Source organism: Amblyraja radiata, chromosome 1 (assembly GCF_010909765.2).
Source record: "Amblyraja radiata isolate CabotCenter1 chromosome 1, sAmbRad1.1.pri, whole genome shotgun sequence".
NCBI classification, from domain to species: domain Eukaryota; kingdom Metazoa; phylum Chordata; class Chondrichthyes; order Rajiformes; family Rajidae; genus Amblyraja; species Amblyraja radiata.
The window spans coordinates 141,783,654-141,799,149 of record NC_045956.1 but is presented as its reverse complement, the minus strand read 5'-3'; the positions used below and the strand labels follow the sequence as shown (position 1 = coordinate 141,799,149).

The 15,496-nt window shown below is 43.4% G+C and overlaps 1 protein-coding gene across 1 annotated transcript in view; it reads right to left on the bottom strand.

Annotated features, from left to right (window-relative positions):
* The window catches only part of LOC116979948, a 47,578-nt gene that overhangs the window by 4,645 nt on the left and 27,437 nt on the right, over positions 1-15,496 (bottom strand). Inside the window, exon 4 of the mRNA XM_033031906.1 lies at positions 9,362-9,452. Coding sequence (XP_032887797.1) covers positions 9,362-9,452 — 91 coding nt within the window. The remainder of the gene's footprint in view (positions 1-9,361; positions 9,453-15,496) is intronic.

Genomic DNA, 15,496 nt, shown 5'->3' with positions numbered 1-15,496 from the left:
ACACAAAATGCTGGAGTAACTCAGCAGGACAGGCAGCATCTCTGGAGAGAAGGAATGGGTGACGATTTGGGTCGAGGCCCTTCTTCAGACCTTCTTCTGAAACGTCACCCATTCCTTCTCTCCAGAGATGCTGCCTGTCCTGCTGAGTTACTCCAGCATTTTGTGTCTATCTTTGGTTTAAACCAGCATCTGCAGTTCCTTCCTACGCATTAAAACTGGAGGAGTTTGATTTAAGCTGAGAGGGGAAAGACTTCAAAGTTCATAAGTTCATAAGACATAAGAGCAGAATTAGGCCCATTGAGTCTACTCCACCATTCAATCATGGCTATCTTACCCTCTCAACCCCATAATCCTGCCTTCTCCCCATGACCTTTGACACCCTTACTAATCAAGAATCCGTCAATCTCCACTTTAAAAATACCCAAACACTTGCCTCCACAGCCGTTTGCAGTGATGAATTCCACAGATTCACCACCCTCTGGCTGAACAAATTCCTCATCCTCTCCTTTCTAAAGATACATTCTTTTATTCTGCGATGTTTGGAGCTTGAGGGGCAACATTTACAGAGTTTGGAGGGTATGGAACCAGTTACCAGAGGAAGCTGTAGAGGGAGCTACAATAATAATGTTTGAATGACATTTAGACGACATGATTAGTAATGGTTAAGATGGATATGAGCCAAAAACAGGCAAAGGGAACTAGCTCCTAGAAATGTCTTCGTTCGTATAGGCAAGTTGGGCCAAGGGCCTTTTTCCATACCATATAACTCATTCACAGACATTATAAAAACTAAAAGCTCCAAAAAACATCCTTGCAAAACACATATGACAAATCCTGTCAAAATGAGTGTATATTATTTTAATTTTAAGTTGCTTGGAAACATGTTGAATATTTCCTCAAATTTAATTGAATTTCTTCTCAACTTTATTACTGACTTCAAAAAATTCAACTAGATTAATCAGACATGACCTAGCTTAAACAAAGTTACATTAAATTACTCTGTTCAAATATCCTTCTGTTCTCAGAACTGGTTCAAAACCATTAACATCCTTCTTTCAACGGGATCAATAGAGTACTATTAATATAGGTTTAAAAACTTTTATTATTAGCCTTTATCTTACTTGCAAGCTTTGCCATTTTTTTGCAGTTCATTCATATTTTCTCATAGATGGAATATTCTGATATTCCATTGTGGCTTTTGTGCATCTCTGGTTTAAACAAGATTGCTGCTTTACTGGGCTTTTGTATATCACTTACTTCAGATTTGTGTTGTGTTTTACCTCATTGGATTATATACAACTACATGGAGTGTTAGTCTGGAATACAGATCAATGTTTCGTCTGTAAGAGATCTTTGTGAACGATGTGACAGATGCTCAGTACCTTACTGAAGCATCTATTTAAATATGTAGAGATATCCAGAGTGAAACCTGAGGCCATGATCTGCCTGGTAGTTCCAAATAAACGGTGCTGTAAAGCCTATAACAGGTGCTCGGCCCGTAGATAAAAAAGGACAAAACATCTTTGGTTATGAAGGCTAGTTCTGTGGGGATTATGATGGCCTTTGCAATTGTCAGGTGGGCATGGGATTGGATAACTCTCTGCAGCTATTTAAATGCTGTACTAGCAATTTTTCATCATACAGCCAGGATTAAAATTCCATCAAGAATATTTCTGGTCTGTTATGCTCAGCATTAATCACTCCCATTTAGGCATCATGATTTTTGAAAATACAAATAAAAAAAGTAAATATAAAATAATTCGATTGACCAAAATATGAATCATTTTATTCCACTGATAATCAAGGTGTTATGTATTAACGTTAATCGAATGTGATTTTCCAGTAATAGATGAATAAAAGGAGACAATAATACAATTCAAACCAAATGCACAATTTTAAAATGTCATATTCCTTTCAATTAGTTCCCACATATAATGATTAATAATAGTTTGTGCCAAATGTTTTGTTCAGTTTTCAAGTAGGCAGGGAGAACATATATTGAGTAAACAAAGCTTACATGTGAACAATCTCCAGACTTCACTGAGCCACATGACCTCTCCACACAGCTTGGCAAAGTGCTGATTGAGCCAATTCTCCCCACCCCCCCTATTCTGTTTGTGAAGAACTAACATTTTATTCTGCACCAGTGGCAGATTTCCAGTCCTTAGATGGAGTGACTGGAATAGAAATGATTTGTTCCTTTGTACGAAATGCATCAAGCACCAAGATGCATCCTGTGCCTTTACAAAGACCTTTTAAGTTGGGAATCCTGCACAAATCTTAGTATTGGAGAATAGGAGGCTTTATATATCCATATTCCTGGTCGAGATTTCTGGGAGGAGAGGTGCATCAGGAATTTGGGTGTGGATTTCATAATTCTACATTGTAGTGTAAATTTACAGAGTGTACGGTCTGTACCAGTGTTATGGAATCCACACAGGAGAAGCTCAAGGCTACAGAAAATTATAAATTTGTGAGATATGTAAGTATGCATGCACATAATATTCAAAAACCAAGTGCATGGTACAGTTGAAATTTATTGTACTCTTTTACTGATTATGCTCATTGTCAAGAGTGCAAAGGCAGAAGATAACCCCCCCCCTCTCTAATTGTCAAGGGCACTCTAATTAGGGCCACGTTTATGCTGTGGTTCCCTGTACATTTGACAATAGGCAACAGGTGCAGGAGTAGGCCATTCGGCCCTTCGAGCCAGCACCACCATTCAATGTGATCATGGCTAATCATTCACATTCAGTACTCCGTTCCTGCCTTCTCACCATATCCCCTGACTCCGCTATCTTTAAGAACTCTATCTAACTCTCTCTTGAAAGCATCCAGAGAATTGGCCTCCACTGCCTTCTGAGGCAGAGAACTCCACAGATTCACAACTCTCTGGGTGAAAAAGTTTTTCCTCATCTCCGTTCTAAATGGCCGACCCCTTATTCTTAAACTATGGCCCCTGGTTCTGGACTCCCCCAACATCGGGAACATGTTTCCTGCCTCTAGCATGTCCAATCCCTTAATAATCTTATACGTTTCAATAAGATGCCCTCTCATCCTTCAAAATTCCAGAGTATACTAGACTAAGTGGGACCCGTTGGTACCCAGCATCACCAACGCAATATTCCACCTCCCCACCAATTCCAATATTGCTCGCCAGTGGGGGGGGGGCTGTCAGTTGCGCTAGTATGGGTGTTGCGGGCTGAAGGTACTAGTTTCCAGAGGGCTAGTATAGACATTGTGGGCCAACTGTTGCAACAATTTTAAAAGCCAAACCAAGGCAAACAATTTGGCTGCAGCCATCCGACAACCAAAATTCATTTTGTGAACACAAACTTTTTTTAAAAAGGCGAGGCAAACAATTGGGCTGCAGCCACTTTACAACCGCATCGAGGGGACTCACCATGGAGTAGACGTGCGTTCGGTGTTATTCGCAGCTCAGAGAGCCGTGATCCTCTCGCTTCCTGGGTCTGGCAGAGACTGACTGAGGCACGACACTTCCGGGTTTTATAGTCCCTCCCCCTGCCGCCAGCGGGAGCAGCAGATAGACTGGGTATTGTTTTAAAACATTAATATCTCTCTGATTTTTCATCGATGGGAAAAATCCTCCGGTCCAGGAAGGCGGAGGGGGTCTCTGAGCGACATGTCCAAAAATGACGGCCGTAGGTGGCGGCGTTCTTTCGGAAATCGCACCACAGTGGGCCAAAAGCAGTCAAGATCAGATTTTTAGTAATATAGACAAGCCCAGCCGCTCCATTCTATCCACATATGACAGTCCCGCCATCCCAGGGATTAACTTTGTGATCCTATGCTGCAACCAAACTAAAAATGCATCAGATAATTTCACTGGCTTCATCTATTATTAAGCATTTTTTTATAATGTAAAAATACCCCTGGAACATACAAAAAGTAAACCTCACTGTTTTTGAAGTTGCCATTATATAATGCAACATTGAATGTACGCTATGCAAAATCGCACAGACGGAAATAAACGGCCAGCTTTACTGATGCTGTTTGAGGGACAAATGCTGGTTAATCCATGGGGACAATTCTATTTTCTCTTATTCAGATTCTAAAGTCCATCCTTTTATTTTCATGGTAATTCCAGAATACATACATTAATGCACTTTAATGCACTTTAACATTTTATGCTGACATCGGAATTAATTTGCTGAGATTTGCATGGAATGGAACGGAATTGAACACTTTATTGTCACATGAGACAAGGCACATAGTCACCACATAATCAGCGCTAACAAAGTTACAACGTATCCTGCACCAGCTCCTCCTTTGTTGGGGCGCTGGAGAAGCAGCTGGATGACCTCAGGGCCATCCCGGAAAACGAGAGTTTCTTGGACAGGACCTACAGTGAGGTAGTCACGCCGAGGTTACGGGAAGAACCAAGGTGTGTGACGGAGAGGAAGGGTGGAAATCGTGGAGTGCAGAAGACCCAGGTGGCTGTGCCTAATGAAAACAGGTACGCCCTCTTGGGATCTGTCCGGGGAGGCGATGTTTCCAGTCCGAGTGGCGGACACGTCGGTGGCTCCAATCCTGGAGATGGGACTTGACCGACGAGACCGAGTGGTGGGTGACTCCATTGTCCGAGGAGCGGACAGGAGATTCTGTGGCGGCAGGCGAGATGCGAGGATGGTCTGTTGCCTCACTGGTGCCAGGGTTCAGGATGTCACGAGCTGAATTCTGAACATCCTCGAGAGAGAAGGTGAACAGCCGGCAGTAGTTGTGCACGTAGTCACAAACGACATCGGGAAGAAGAGGAAGGAGGTTCTCCAACATGACTTCAGAAAGTTGGGAAGAAGACTGAAATGCAGGACTTCTAGTGTGGTTTTCTCTGGATTGCTTCCAGTACCACGTGCAAGTGAGGACAGGAGCAGAGAGACAGGGGATCTGAATGTGTGGCTGAGGGGCTGGTGCAGGGAGCAAGGATTTAGATTTATAGACCACTGGGATCTCTTCTGGGGTAGGGGTGACCTGTACAAAAGGGACAGATTACACCTTAACTGGAGGGGGACCGACATTCTGGCAGGCAGGTTTGCTAGGGCTACACGTGTGGGTTTAAACTAAATCGTGGGGGTGAAGGGATTGACAAATTGGGAGTATAAAGATGGAGTTAAAGGGGAAGTGGCTACAGGAAAAATTATAAAAGATTCTCGAATTAATGGGAATGAAATTCTTCTGCAGTTATATAGGGCTCTGGTGAGACCACATCTGGAGTATTGTGTACAGTTTTGGTCTCCTAATTTGAGGAAGGACATTCTTGTGATTGAGGCAGTGCAGCGTAGGTTCACGAGATTGATCCCTGGGATGGCGGGACTGTCATATCAGGAAAGATTGAAAAGACTAGGCTTGTATTCACTGGAGTTTAGAAGGATGAGGGGGATCTTATAGAAACATATAAAATTATCAAAGGACTGGACAAGCTAGATGCAGGGGAAATTTTCCCAATGTGGGGCGAGTCCAGAACCAGGGGCCATAGTCTTAGAATAAAGGGGAGGTAATTTAAGACTGAGGTGAGAAAAACTTTTTCACCCAGAGAGTTGAGAATTTATGGAATTCCCTGCCACAGAGGGCAGTGGAGGCCAAGTCACTGGATGGATTTAAGAGAGTTAGATAGAACTCTAGGGGCTAGTGGAGTCAAGGGATATGGGGAGAAGGCAGGCACGGGTTATTGATAAGGGACCATCAGCCATGATCACAATGAATGGCGGTGCTGGCTCGATGGTCCGAATGGCCTCCTCCTGCACCTATTTTCTATGTTTCTATGAAAGCTTGAGAAGGGACAACAGACTAAGGTCAGGGCTAATTGTGAGGGGGGGATGTGAATACGGAGGTCAAAGTACTGTATATGAATGCACAAAGTATTAGGAATAAAGTGGACGAGCTTGAAGCTCAGTTAGAAACTGGCAAGTATGATGTTGTGGGAATTACTGAGACATGGCTGCAAGAGGGCCAGGGCTGTAAACTGAATATTCAAGGGTATACCTCCTATCGAAAAGACAAACAGGTGGGCAGAGGGGGTGAGGTTGCCCTGTTGGTGAGGAATGAAATTCAGTCCCTTGCAAGCGGTGACATTGAAACAGGAGATGTGGAGTCAGTATGGATAGAACTAAGGAATTGTTAGGGTAAAAAGACCCTAATGGGACTAATCTACAGGCCCCCAAACAGTAGCCTGGACATAAGGCGCAAGTTGAATCAGGAGTTAAAATTATCATGTAGTAAAAGTAATGCTGTGGTTGTTATGGGAGATTTCAACTTGCAGGTAGACTGGGAAAATCAGGTTGGTACTGGACCCCAAGAAAGGAACTTGGTAGAGTGCCTTCGTGATGGATTCTTTGAACAGCTTGTATTGGAGCCAACCAGGAAGAAGGCAATTCTGGATTTAGTGTTATGTAATGAACCGGATTAGATAAAGGACCTCAAGGTTAATGTGCCATTAGGAGGCAGTGACCATAACATGGTCAGGTTTAATCTACAATTGGAGAGGGAGAAGAGCAGATCGGAGGTGTCAGTGTTGCAGTTGAATAAAGGGGACTATGGGGCCATGAGGGAGGAGCTGGCCAAGTTGACTGGAAAGATACACTAGCAGGGATGACAGTGGAATAAAAATGGCAGGTGTTTCTAGGAATAATACAGAAGGTGCAGGATCAGTTCATTCCTAGGAGGAGGAAAGATTCCAAGGGGAGAAAGGGACGACCATGGCTGACAAGGGACGTCAGGGACAGTATAAAAATGAAAGCGAAGAAGTACAACGTAGCAAAGATGAGCGGGAACCAAGAGGATTGTGTAATGTTTAAAGAACAACAGAAGATAACCAAAAAGACAATACGGGGAGAAAAGATGAGGTACGAAGGTAAGCTAGCCAAGAATATAAAGCAGGATAGTAAACGCTTCTTTAGGTATGTGAAGAGGAAAAAAATAGTTAAGACCAAAGTTGGAACCTTGAAGACCGAAAAAGGTGAATTTATTATGGGGAACAAAGAAATGGCAGATGAGTTGAACAGGTACTTTGGATCTGTCTTCACTAAGGAGGACACAAACAATCTTCCTGATATAGTAGTGGCTAGAGGATCTGGGGTAACAAAGGAAATGAAAGAAATCCACATTAGGCAGGAAATGGTGTTGGATAGACTGATGGGACTGCAGGCTGATAAATCCCCAGGGTCTGATGGGCTGCATCCCAGGGTACTTAAGGAAGTGGCTCTAGAAATCGTGGATGCATTGGTGATAATTTTCCAATGTTCTATAGACTCGGGATCAGTTCCTGTGGATTGGAGGGTAGTTAATGTTATCCCACTTTTTAAGAAAGGCGGGAGAGAGAAAACGGGGAATTATAGACCAGTTAGCCTGACATCGGTAGTGAGGAAGGTGCTGGAGTCAATTATAAAAGATGAGATAGCGGCACATTTGGATAGCAGTAACAGGATCGGTCCGAGTCAGCATGGATTTACGAAGGGGAAATCATGCTTGACTAATCTTCTGGAATTTTTTGAAGATGTAACTAGGAAAATGGACAAGGGAGAGCCAGTAGATGTAGTGTACCTGGACTTTCAGAAAGAATTTGCTAAGGTCCCACATAGGAGATTAGTGGGCAAAATTAGGGCACATGGTATTGGGGGTAGAGTGCTGACATGGATAGAGAAGTGGTTGGCAGACAGGAAACAAAGAGTAGGGATTAGTGGGTCCCTTTCAGAATGGCAGGCAGTGGCTAGTGGGGTACCACAAGGTTCGGTGCTGGGACTGCAGTTATTTACAATATACATGAATGATTTTGATGAAGGGATTCAAAGTAACATTAGCAAATTTGCAGATGACACTAAGCTGGGTGGCAGTGTGAACTGTGAGAGGAGGATGTTATGAGAATGCAGGGTGACTTGGATAGGTTGGGGGAGTGGACAGATGCATGGCAGATGAAGTTTAATTCGGATAAATGTGAGGTTATCCACTTTGGTAGCAAAAACAGGAAGGCAGATTACTATCTAAATGGCGTCAAGTTGGGAAAAGGGGAAGTACAACGGGATCTGGGGGTCCTTGTACATCAGTCTATGAAAGTAAGCATGCAAGTACAGCAGGCAGTGAAGAAAGCGAATGGCATGTTGGACAAATGCATGGCAGATGCATGTTGGGCAAATGAATGGCAGATGCAGTATAATGTGGATAAATGTGAGGTTATCCACTTTGGTGGCAAGAACAGGAAAGTAGACTATTATCTGAATGGTGACCGATTAGGAAAAGGGGAGATGCAACGAGACCTGGGTGTCATGGTACACCAGTCATTGAAAGAAGGCATGCAGGTGCAGCAGGCAGTGAAGAAAGCGAATGGTATGTTAGCATTCATAGCAAAAGGATTTGAGTATAGGAGCAGGGAGGTTCTACTGCAGTTGTACAGGGCCTTAGTGAGACCACACCTGGAGGACTGTTATATGCTGAGAGAATGGAGCAACTCTGGAGTTTAGAAGGATGAGAGGATATCTCATTGAAACTTATAAGATTGTTAAGGGCTTGGACACGCTAGAGGCATGAAACATGTTCCCGATGTTGGGGGAGTCCAGAACCAGGGGCCACAGTGTAAGCCATTTAGAACGGAGACGAGGAAACACTTTTTCTCACAGAGAGTGGGGAGTCTGTGGAATTCTCCGCCTCAGAGTGCGGTGGAGGCAGGTTCTCTGGATGCTTTCAAGAGAGAGCTAGATAGGGCTCTTAAAAATAGCGGAGTCAGGGGATATGGGGAAAAAACAGTAATTGGGTACTGATTGGGGATGATCAGCCATGATCACATTGAATGGCTCGAAGGGCCAAATGGCCTACTCCTGCACCTATTGTCTATTGTCTATTGTTCTCCCCCCCACCCCCGTCCTTTGTTCTCCTCCCCATCCTCATGGCGGTCCCCACACGCTGGGCCCTCCATTGTTCTCCCCCCCCTTCCTCACATCCCCCCCCCCTCCCACCCCAAAAGCTAGATCCTTCATTGTTCAGGGACTGAATACACCAGAGTATGGCTCAGAAATATAGATGGAAGATTTGAACACACAGATGCAAATTTTTCAACCTTTGCCCACTAAATGCCACGTTACTCTCCATGGATACCCACCATTTACCACCGAATGGCCTGATTCTGCTCCGATCACTTATGAACTTACGAAAATGTCGCTATCAAGTTGCCCAGTAAACTGAGAGAATTGAAGAGAAACTGCACCCACCTCTTCTTGAGAGGCTGGAGCATTGCTTAATACACAAAACTATTGGTCGTCAAACCAGTGGCACATACAATTCATCATTGATTCAAATCAACTTTTTGCACAATGCAATGAATACTCACCAATAACATTAATATTATCACACTTACTTGTCATGAGTGATATTCAGAATCAGTACAATTATTCCCAGACTCAACGTTATCCCGCCCAGAATCACCATGACAATTTTCCACGTTGTTCCTTAAAGGATAAAGACAATTATGTTAACTATACCTCGGTAATCTATGGAAAATTACATGTGTACGGTGAAACCATCTCTGTCAAGAGTATAGACCATCCAGTTGAAGATTGACCATGGGTCTTGACAAGAAGGATGTGGACAGGAAGATTTCTCATGTTGGAGAATAGAGAACTAAGGTGCATTGTTTAAAAATAAAGGGTCATCCACTTAAGACAGAGACGACGTGAATTTCTTTACTAAGATCATTGAGTGTCTTTGGAACATTCTTCCTCAAAGGACATTGGAAGCAGACACTTCACATATATTAAATACAGAAGTAGATTCATTCTTGATAAGCTGAGGAGGGAATGATTACTGCAGATAGGTAGGAATGGAGTGTTCAAGTTGCAATCAGCCATGGAAACAGGGTGTCCTGGGTGTCCTTGTACACCAGTCACTAAAAATAAACATGGACGTACAGCAGGCAGTGAAGAAAGCTAATGGCATGTTGGCCTTCATAACGAGAGGATTTGTATAGGAGTAAAGAGGTCCTTCTGCAGTTGTACAGGGCCCTGGTGAGACCACATCTGGAGTATTGTGTGCAATTTTGGTCTCCTAATTTGAGGAAGGACATCCTTGCTATTGAGGGAGTGCAGCGTAGGTTCATGAGGTTAATTCCCGGGATGGCGGAACTGTCATATGAGGAAAGACTGGGCTTGTATTAACTGGAATTTAGGAGGAGAGGGGATCTTATAGAAACGTATAAAATTCTAAAAGGACTGAACAAGCTAGATGCAGGATCATTTTGGGGGAAACTTTTTTCAAGTTCTTACCTTCCCGGAGATGTGATTAATTTTCGGATCACATTCTCCTGGCTCTGCGGCCTACCATCGTTGGGGCTGGAAGCCTCCTCGGACTGTCGTGAGCCCCACCACGGGGCGTGGGCTTACATCTGAGCGGATCCCCTGCCTGGGATCGCTCCTACCATGACCACCGCGGACTTTATCACCAAGGGCTCGCAGTCTCGGGGTGAGGCTAGTCGGGAGCTCCAACGCCGCAGAAGGCTCGACCTGCCCCGACGCGAGGTTCGTTCGCCCGGCGCGGGGGAGCTGACAACCCCCTGAACTGGAGCTCCTTGATGCGGAGGGCCTGAATACCGGCTATGGGAGTCAAGATCGTCCCGTCAACGGGGGCTCGAGGCCCACGACTGCAGAAGAGCAAGGGGAAAGACTTGAACTATATTTCGCCTTCCTCCACAGTGAGGAGTGTGTAGGAGTCACTGTAGTGAATGTTCAATGTTAAAAGGTGTTTTGATTGTTTTGTCTCTAAGATGGCTGCCGGAAGGGAGAGTGAACGCTGGCACGTTAAGCTGCCGCTGCTCTCTCTTCGAATTGTGTGTTTTTTGTTTTATTCGGTTTATATGTTTTGTAATCTGCTTATTAAATTTTGTACGGCGTCCTTGAGAGTTTTTGAAAGACGCCCATAAGTATAATGTTAATCATTTTTTTAAAATAAATAATAATAATAATAATAATAATAATAATAATAATAATAATAATAATAATAATAATTATAATAATAATAATAATAATAATAATAATAATAATAAGTTCCCAAATTTGGGGGAGTCCAGAACCAGGGCCCACAGTCTAAGAATAAAGGGGAAGCCATTTAAAACTGATGAGAAAAAACATTTTCACACGTTGCGAATTTGTGGAATTCTCTGCCACAGAAGGCAGTGGAGGTCAATTCACTGGATGAATTTAAAAGAGGTAGATAGAGCTCTTGGGGCTTGTGGAATCAAGGATTATGGGGAGAAGGCAGGCACGGGTTAATGATTGTGAATGATCAGTCATGATCTCAATAAATGGCTGTGCTGGCCTGCACCTATTTTCTATGTTTCTATGTTCATGATAAATAGTGTAACAGGCTGCTCAAGGGACTGAATAACCTGCTCCTGCTCCCTCCAGCTTTTGTATTTAAAACTAAAATACCACAAAACGCAATATTCATGTAATATTGAATTGGCATGGTAAACATTAACGATCGAGCAATTTTAATCCCCAGCACGTCAGACTATGTTAATGGGGCGAGAGAGAAAACATTAACCATTATTAAATCATTAACCGCAATTGTTCAGCACTGCAATCCACTACTATTTAAAGCGACTTTGAGTCCTTGAAAAGCGCTATACAAATAAAATGTATTATTATTATTACTATCCCTATCATGGCCATTCCTCTTGTCCTACCCATCCCCCCCCCCCCCCCCTACTTTCTCCATTTTTCTATAACTTAAAATCTTGCTTTGTTCTGATCAATGGTCTTCAATCTGAAACATTAACTCTGAAATTCTGAAGAAGGGTCTCAACCTGAAACGTCACCTATTCCTTTTCTCCAGAGCTGCTGTCTAAGCCACTGTTACTCCAGGTTTTTGTCTATCTTCGATTTAAACCAGCATCTGCAGTTCATTCCTACACATTAACTCTGTTTCTCTTTCCACAGATGCTGCTCAACTTGCGGAATGTTTCCAGTGTTTTCTGATTTCCCACATCTAAGTTTTTTTTTAAATCCAGGAAGCAAGAAACTATAGTATGTCAGGTTGATCTGGAGCATTAGTAACAGTGGAAATATTTAGATAAATTCTGTTTCTACAATTATATGGATGAGGAGGCTTTGGAGAGATATTAGCTATTAGGAGTGGTTGGACAAACTTGAATTATTTTTTCTGGAGCATCAAAGGCTGAGACCAGATAGAAGTATATAAAACTATGAGAAGCATAGATGGGGTAGACAGTCAGAACCTTAATCTCAGAGTGGAAATGTAAAGACAATAGCTTTAAAGTAAGAAGGGAAACATTTGAAACAGATGCTTGGGACTTTTTTTACACAGAGAACAATGAGTGCCTGGAACGAGCTGCCAGGATGGTGGTGGAATCAAATACCAATAGTGCCATTTTAGAGGCGTTTGGATAGTAACATAGATATGCAAGAAATGGAAGGATATTGATCATGTGCAGGCAGAGGAGATTAGTTCAACTTCGCATCGTGTCTACCATAGATATTGTGGGCTGAAGGGCCTGTTCCTGTGCTGCACCATGTTCTATGGTGCAAGGGGGAGGGATTCAAATTTTTAGGGCATTGGAACCAGTTCTGGGGAGGTGGGACCAATACAAACAGGACGGTCTGCACCTGGGCTGGAATGGAACCAATGTCCTTGGGGGAGTGTTTGCTAGTGCTGTCGGGGAGGATTTAAACTAATGTGGCAGGGGGATGGGTACAAGAGCAGAGAGGCAGGGGGGTGTAAAATGAGGGTAGAAGCAATAGGTAGCAAGGTGAAAAGTAAAAGTGGCAGGCAGACAAAACCAGGGCAAAAATCAAAAAGGGCCACTTTTCAACATAATTGTATAAGGGGTAAGAGCGTTGTAAAAACAAGCCTGAAGGCTTTGTGTCTCAATGCAAGGAGTATTCGTAATAAGGTGGATGAGTTGAACGTGCAGATAGCCATTAATGATTATGATATAGTTGGGATCACTGAGACATGGCTCCAGGGTGACCAAGGCTGGGAGCTGAACATCCAGGGATATTCAATATTCAGGAGGGATAGAGAGAAAGGAAAAGGAGGTGGGGTAGCGTTGCTGGTTAGAGAGGAGATTAACGCAATGGAAAGGAAGGACATTAGTTTGGAGGATGTGGAATCGGTATGGGTAGAGCTGCGAAACACTAAGGGGCAGAAAACGCTGGTGGGTGTTGTGTACAGGCCACCTAACAGTAGTAGCGAAGTTGGAGATGGTATCAAACAGGAAATTAGAAATGCGTGCGACAAAGGCAAAACAGTTATAACGGGTGACTTCAATCTACATATAGATTGGGTGAATCAAATTGGCAGGGGTGCTGAGGAAGAGGATTTCTTGGAATGTATGCGGGATAGTTATCTAAATCAACATGTAGAGGAACCAACGAGAGAGCAGGCTATTTTAGACTGGGTATTGAGTAATGAGGAAGGGTTAGTTAGCAGTCTTGTTGTACGTGCCCCCTTGGGCAAGAGTGACCATAATATGGTTGAGTTCTTCATTAGGATGGAGAGTGAAATTGTTAATTCAGAAACAATGGTTTTGAACTTAAAGAAAGGTAACTTTGAGGGTATGAGACGTGAATTGGCCAAGATTGACTGGCAATTAATTCTAAAAGGGTTGACGGTGGATATGCAATGGAAGACATTTAAAGACTGCATGGATGAACTACAAAAATTGTTCATCCCAGTTTGACAAAAGAATAAATCAGGGAAGGTAGGGCATCCGTGGATAACAAGGGAAATCAGGGATAGTATCAAAGCGAAGGATGATGCGTACAAATTAGCCAGAAAAAGCAGCATACCAGAGGACTGGGAGAAATTCAGAGACCAGCAGAGGAGGACAAAGGGCTTAATTAGGAAAGGAAAAATAGATTATGAAAGAAAACTGGCAGGGAACATAAAAACTGACTGCAAAAGTTTTTATAGATATGTGAAAAGAAAGAGATTAGTTAAAACAAATGTAGGTCCCTTGCAGTCAGAAACAGGTGAGTTGATCATGGGGAACTAGGATATGGCGGACCAATTGAATAACTACTTTGGTTCCGTCTTCACTAAGGAAGACATAAATAATCTGCCGGAAATAGCAGGGGACCGCGGGTCAAAGGAGTTGGAGGAATTGAGTGAAATCCAGGTTAGTCGGGAAGTGGTGTTGGGTAAATTGAATGGATTAAAGGCCGATAAATCCCCAGGGCCAGATAGGCTGCATCCCAGAGTACTTAAGGAAGTAGCTCCAGAAATAGTGGATGCATTAGTAATAATCTTTCAAAACTCTTTAGATTCTGGAGTAGTTCCTGAGGATTGGCGAGTAGCAAACGTAACCCCACTTTTTAAGAAGGGAGGGAGAGAGAAAACGGGGAATTACAGACCAGTTAGTCTAACATGGGGAAACTGCTAGTCAGTTATTAAAGATGGGATAGCAGCACATTTGGAAAGTGGTGAAATCATTGGACAAAGTCAGCATGGATTTACGAAAGGTAAATCATGTCTGACGAATCTTATAGAATTTTTCGAGGATGTAACTAGTAGCGTGAATAGGGGAGAACCAGTGGATGTGGTGTATCTGGACTTCCAGAAGGCTTTCGACAAGGTCCCACATAAGAGATTAGTATACAAACTTAAAGCACACGGCATTGGGGGTTCAGTATTGATGTGGATAGAGAACTGGCTGGCAAACAGGAAGCAAAGAGTAGGAGTAAACGGGTCCTTTTCACAATGGCAGGCAGTGACTAGTGGGGTACCGCAAGGCTCAGTGCTGGGACCCCAGCTATTTACAATATATATTAATGATCTGGATGAGGGAATTGAAGGCAATATCTCCAAGTTTGCGGATGACACTAAGCTGGGGGGCAGTGTTAGCTGTGAGGAGGATGCTAGGAGACTGCAAGGTGACTTGGATAGGCTGGGTGAGTGGGCAAATGTTTGGCAGATGCAGTATAATGTGGATAAATGTGAGGTTATCCATTTTGGTGGCAAAAACAGGAAGGCAGACTATTATCTAAATGGTGGCCGATTAGGAAAAGGGGAGATGCAGCGAGACCTGGGTGTCATGGTACACCAGTCATTGAAAGTAGGCATGCAGGTGCAGCAGGAGGTGAAGAAAGCGAATGGTATGTTAGCTTTCATAGCAAAAGGATTTGAGTATAGGAGCAGGGAGGTTCTACTGCAGTTGTACAGGGTCTTGGTGAGACCACACCTGGAGTATTGCGTATAGTTTTGGTCTCCAAATCTGAGGAAGGACATTATTGCCATAGAGGGAGTGCAGAGAAGGTTCACCAGACTGATTCCTGGGATGTCAGGACGGTCTTATGAAGAAAGACTGGATAGACTTGGTTTATACTCTCTAGAATTTAGGAGATTGAGAGGGGATCTAATAGAAACTTACAAAATTCTTAAGGGGTTGGACAGGCTAGATGCAGGAAGATTGTTCCCGATGTAGGGGAAGTCCAGGACAAGGGGTCACAACTTAAGGATAAGGGGGAAATCCTTTAAA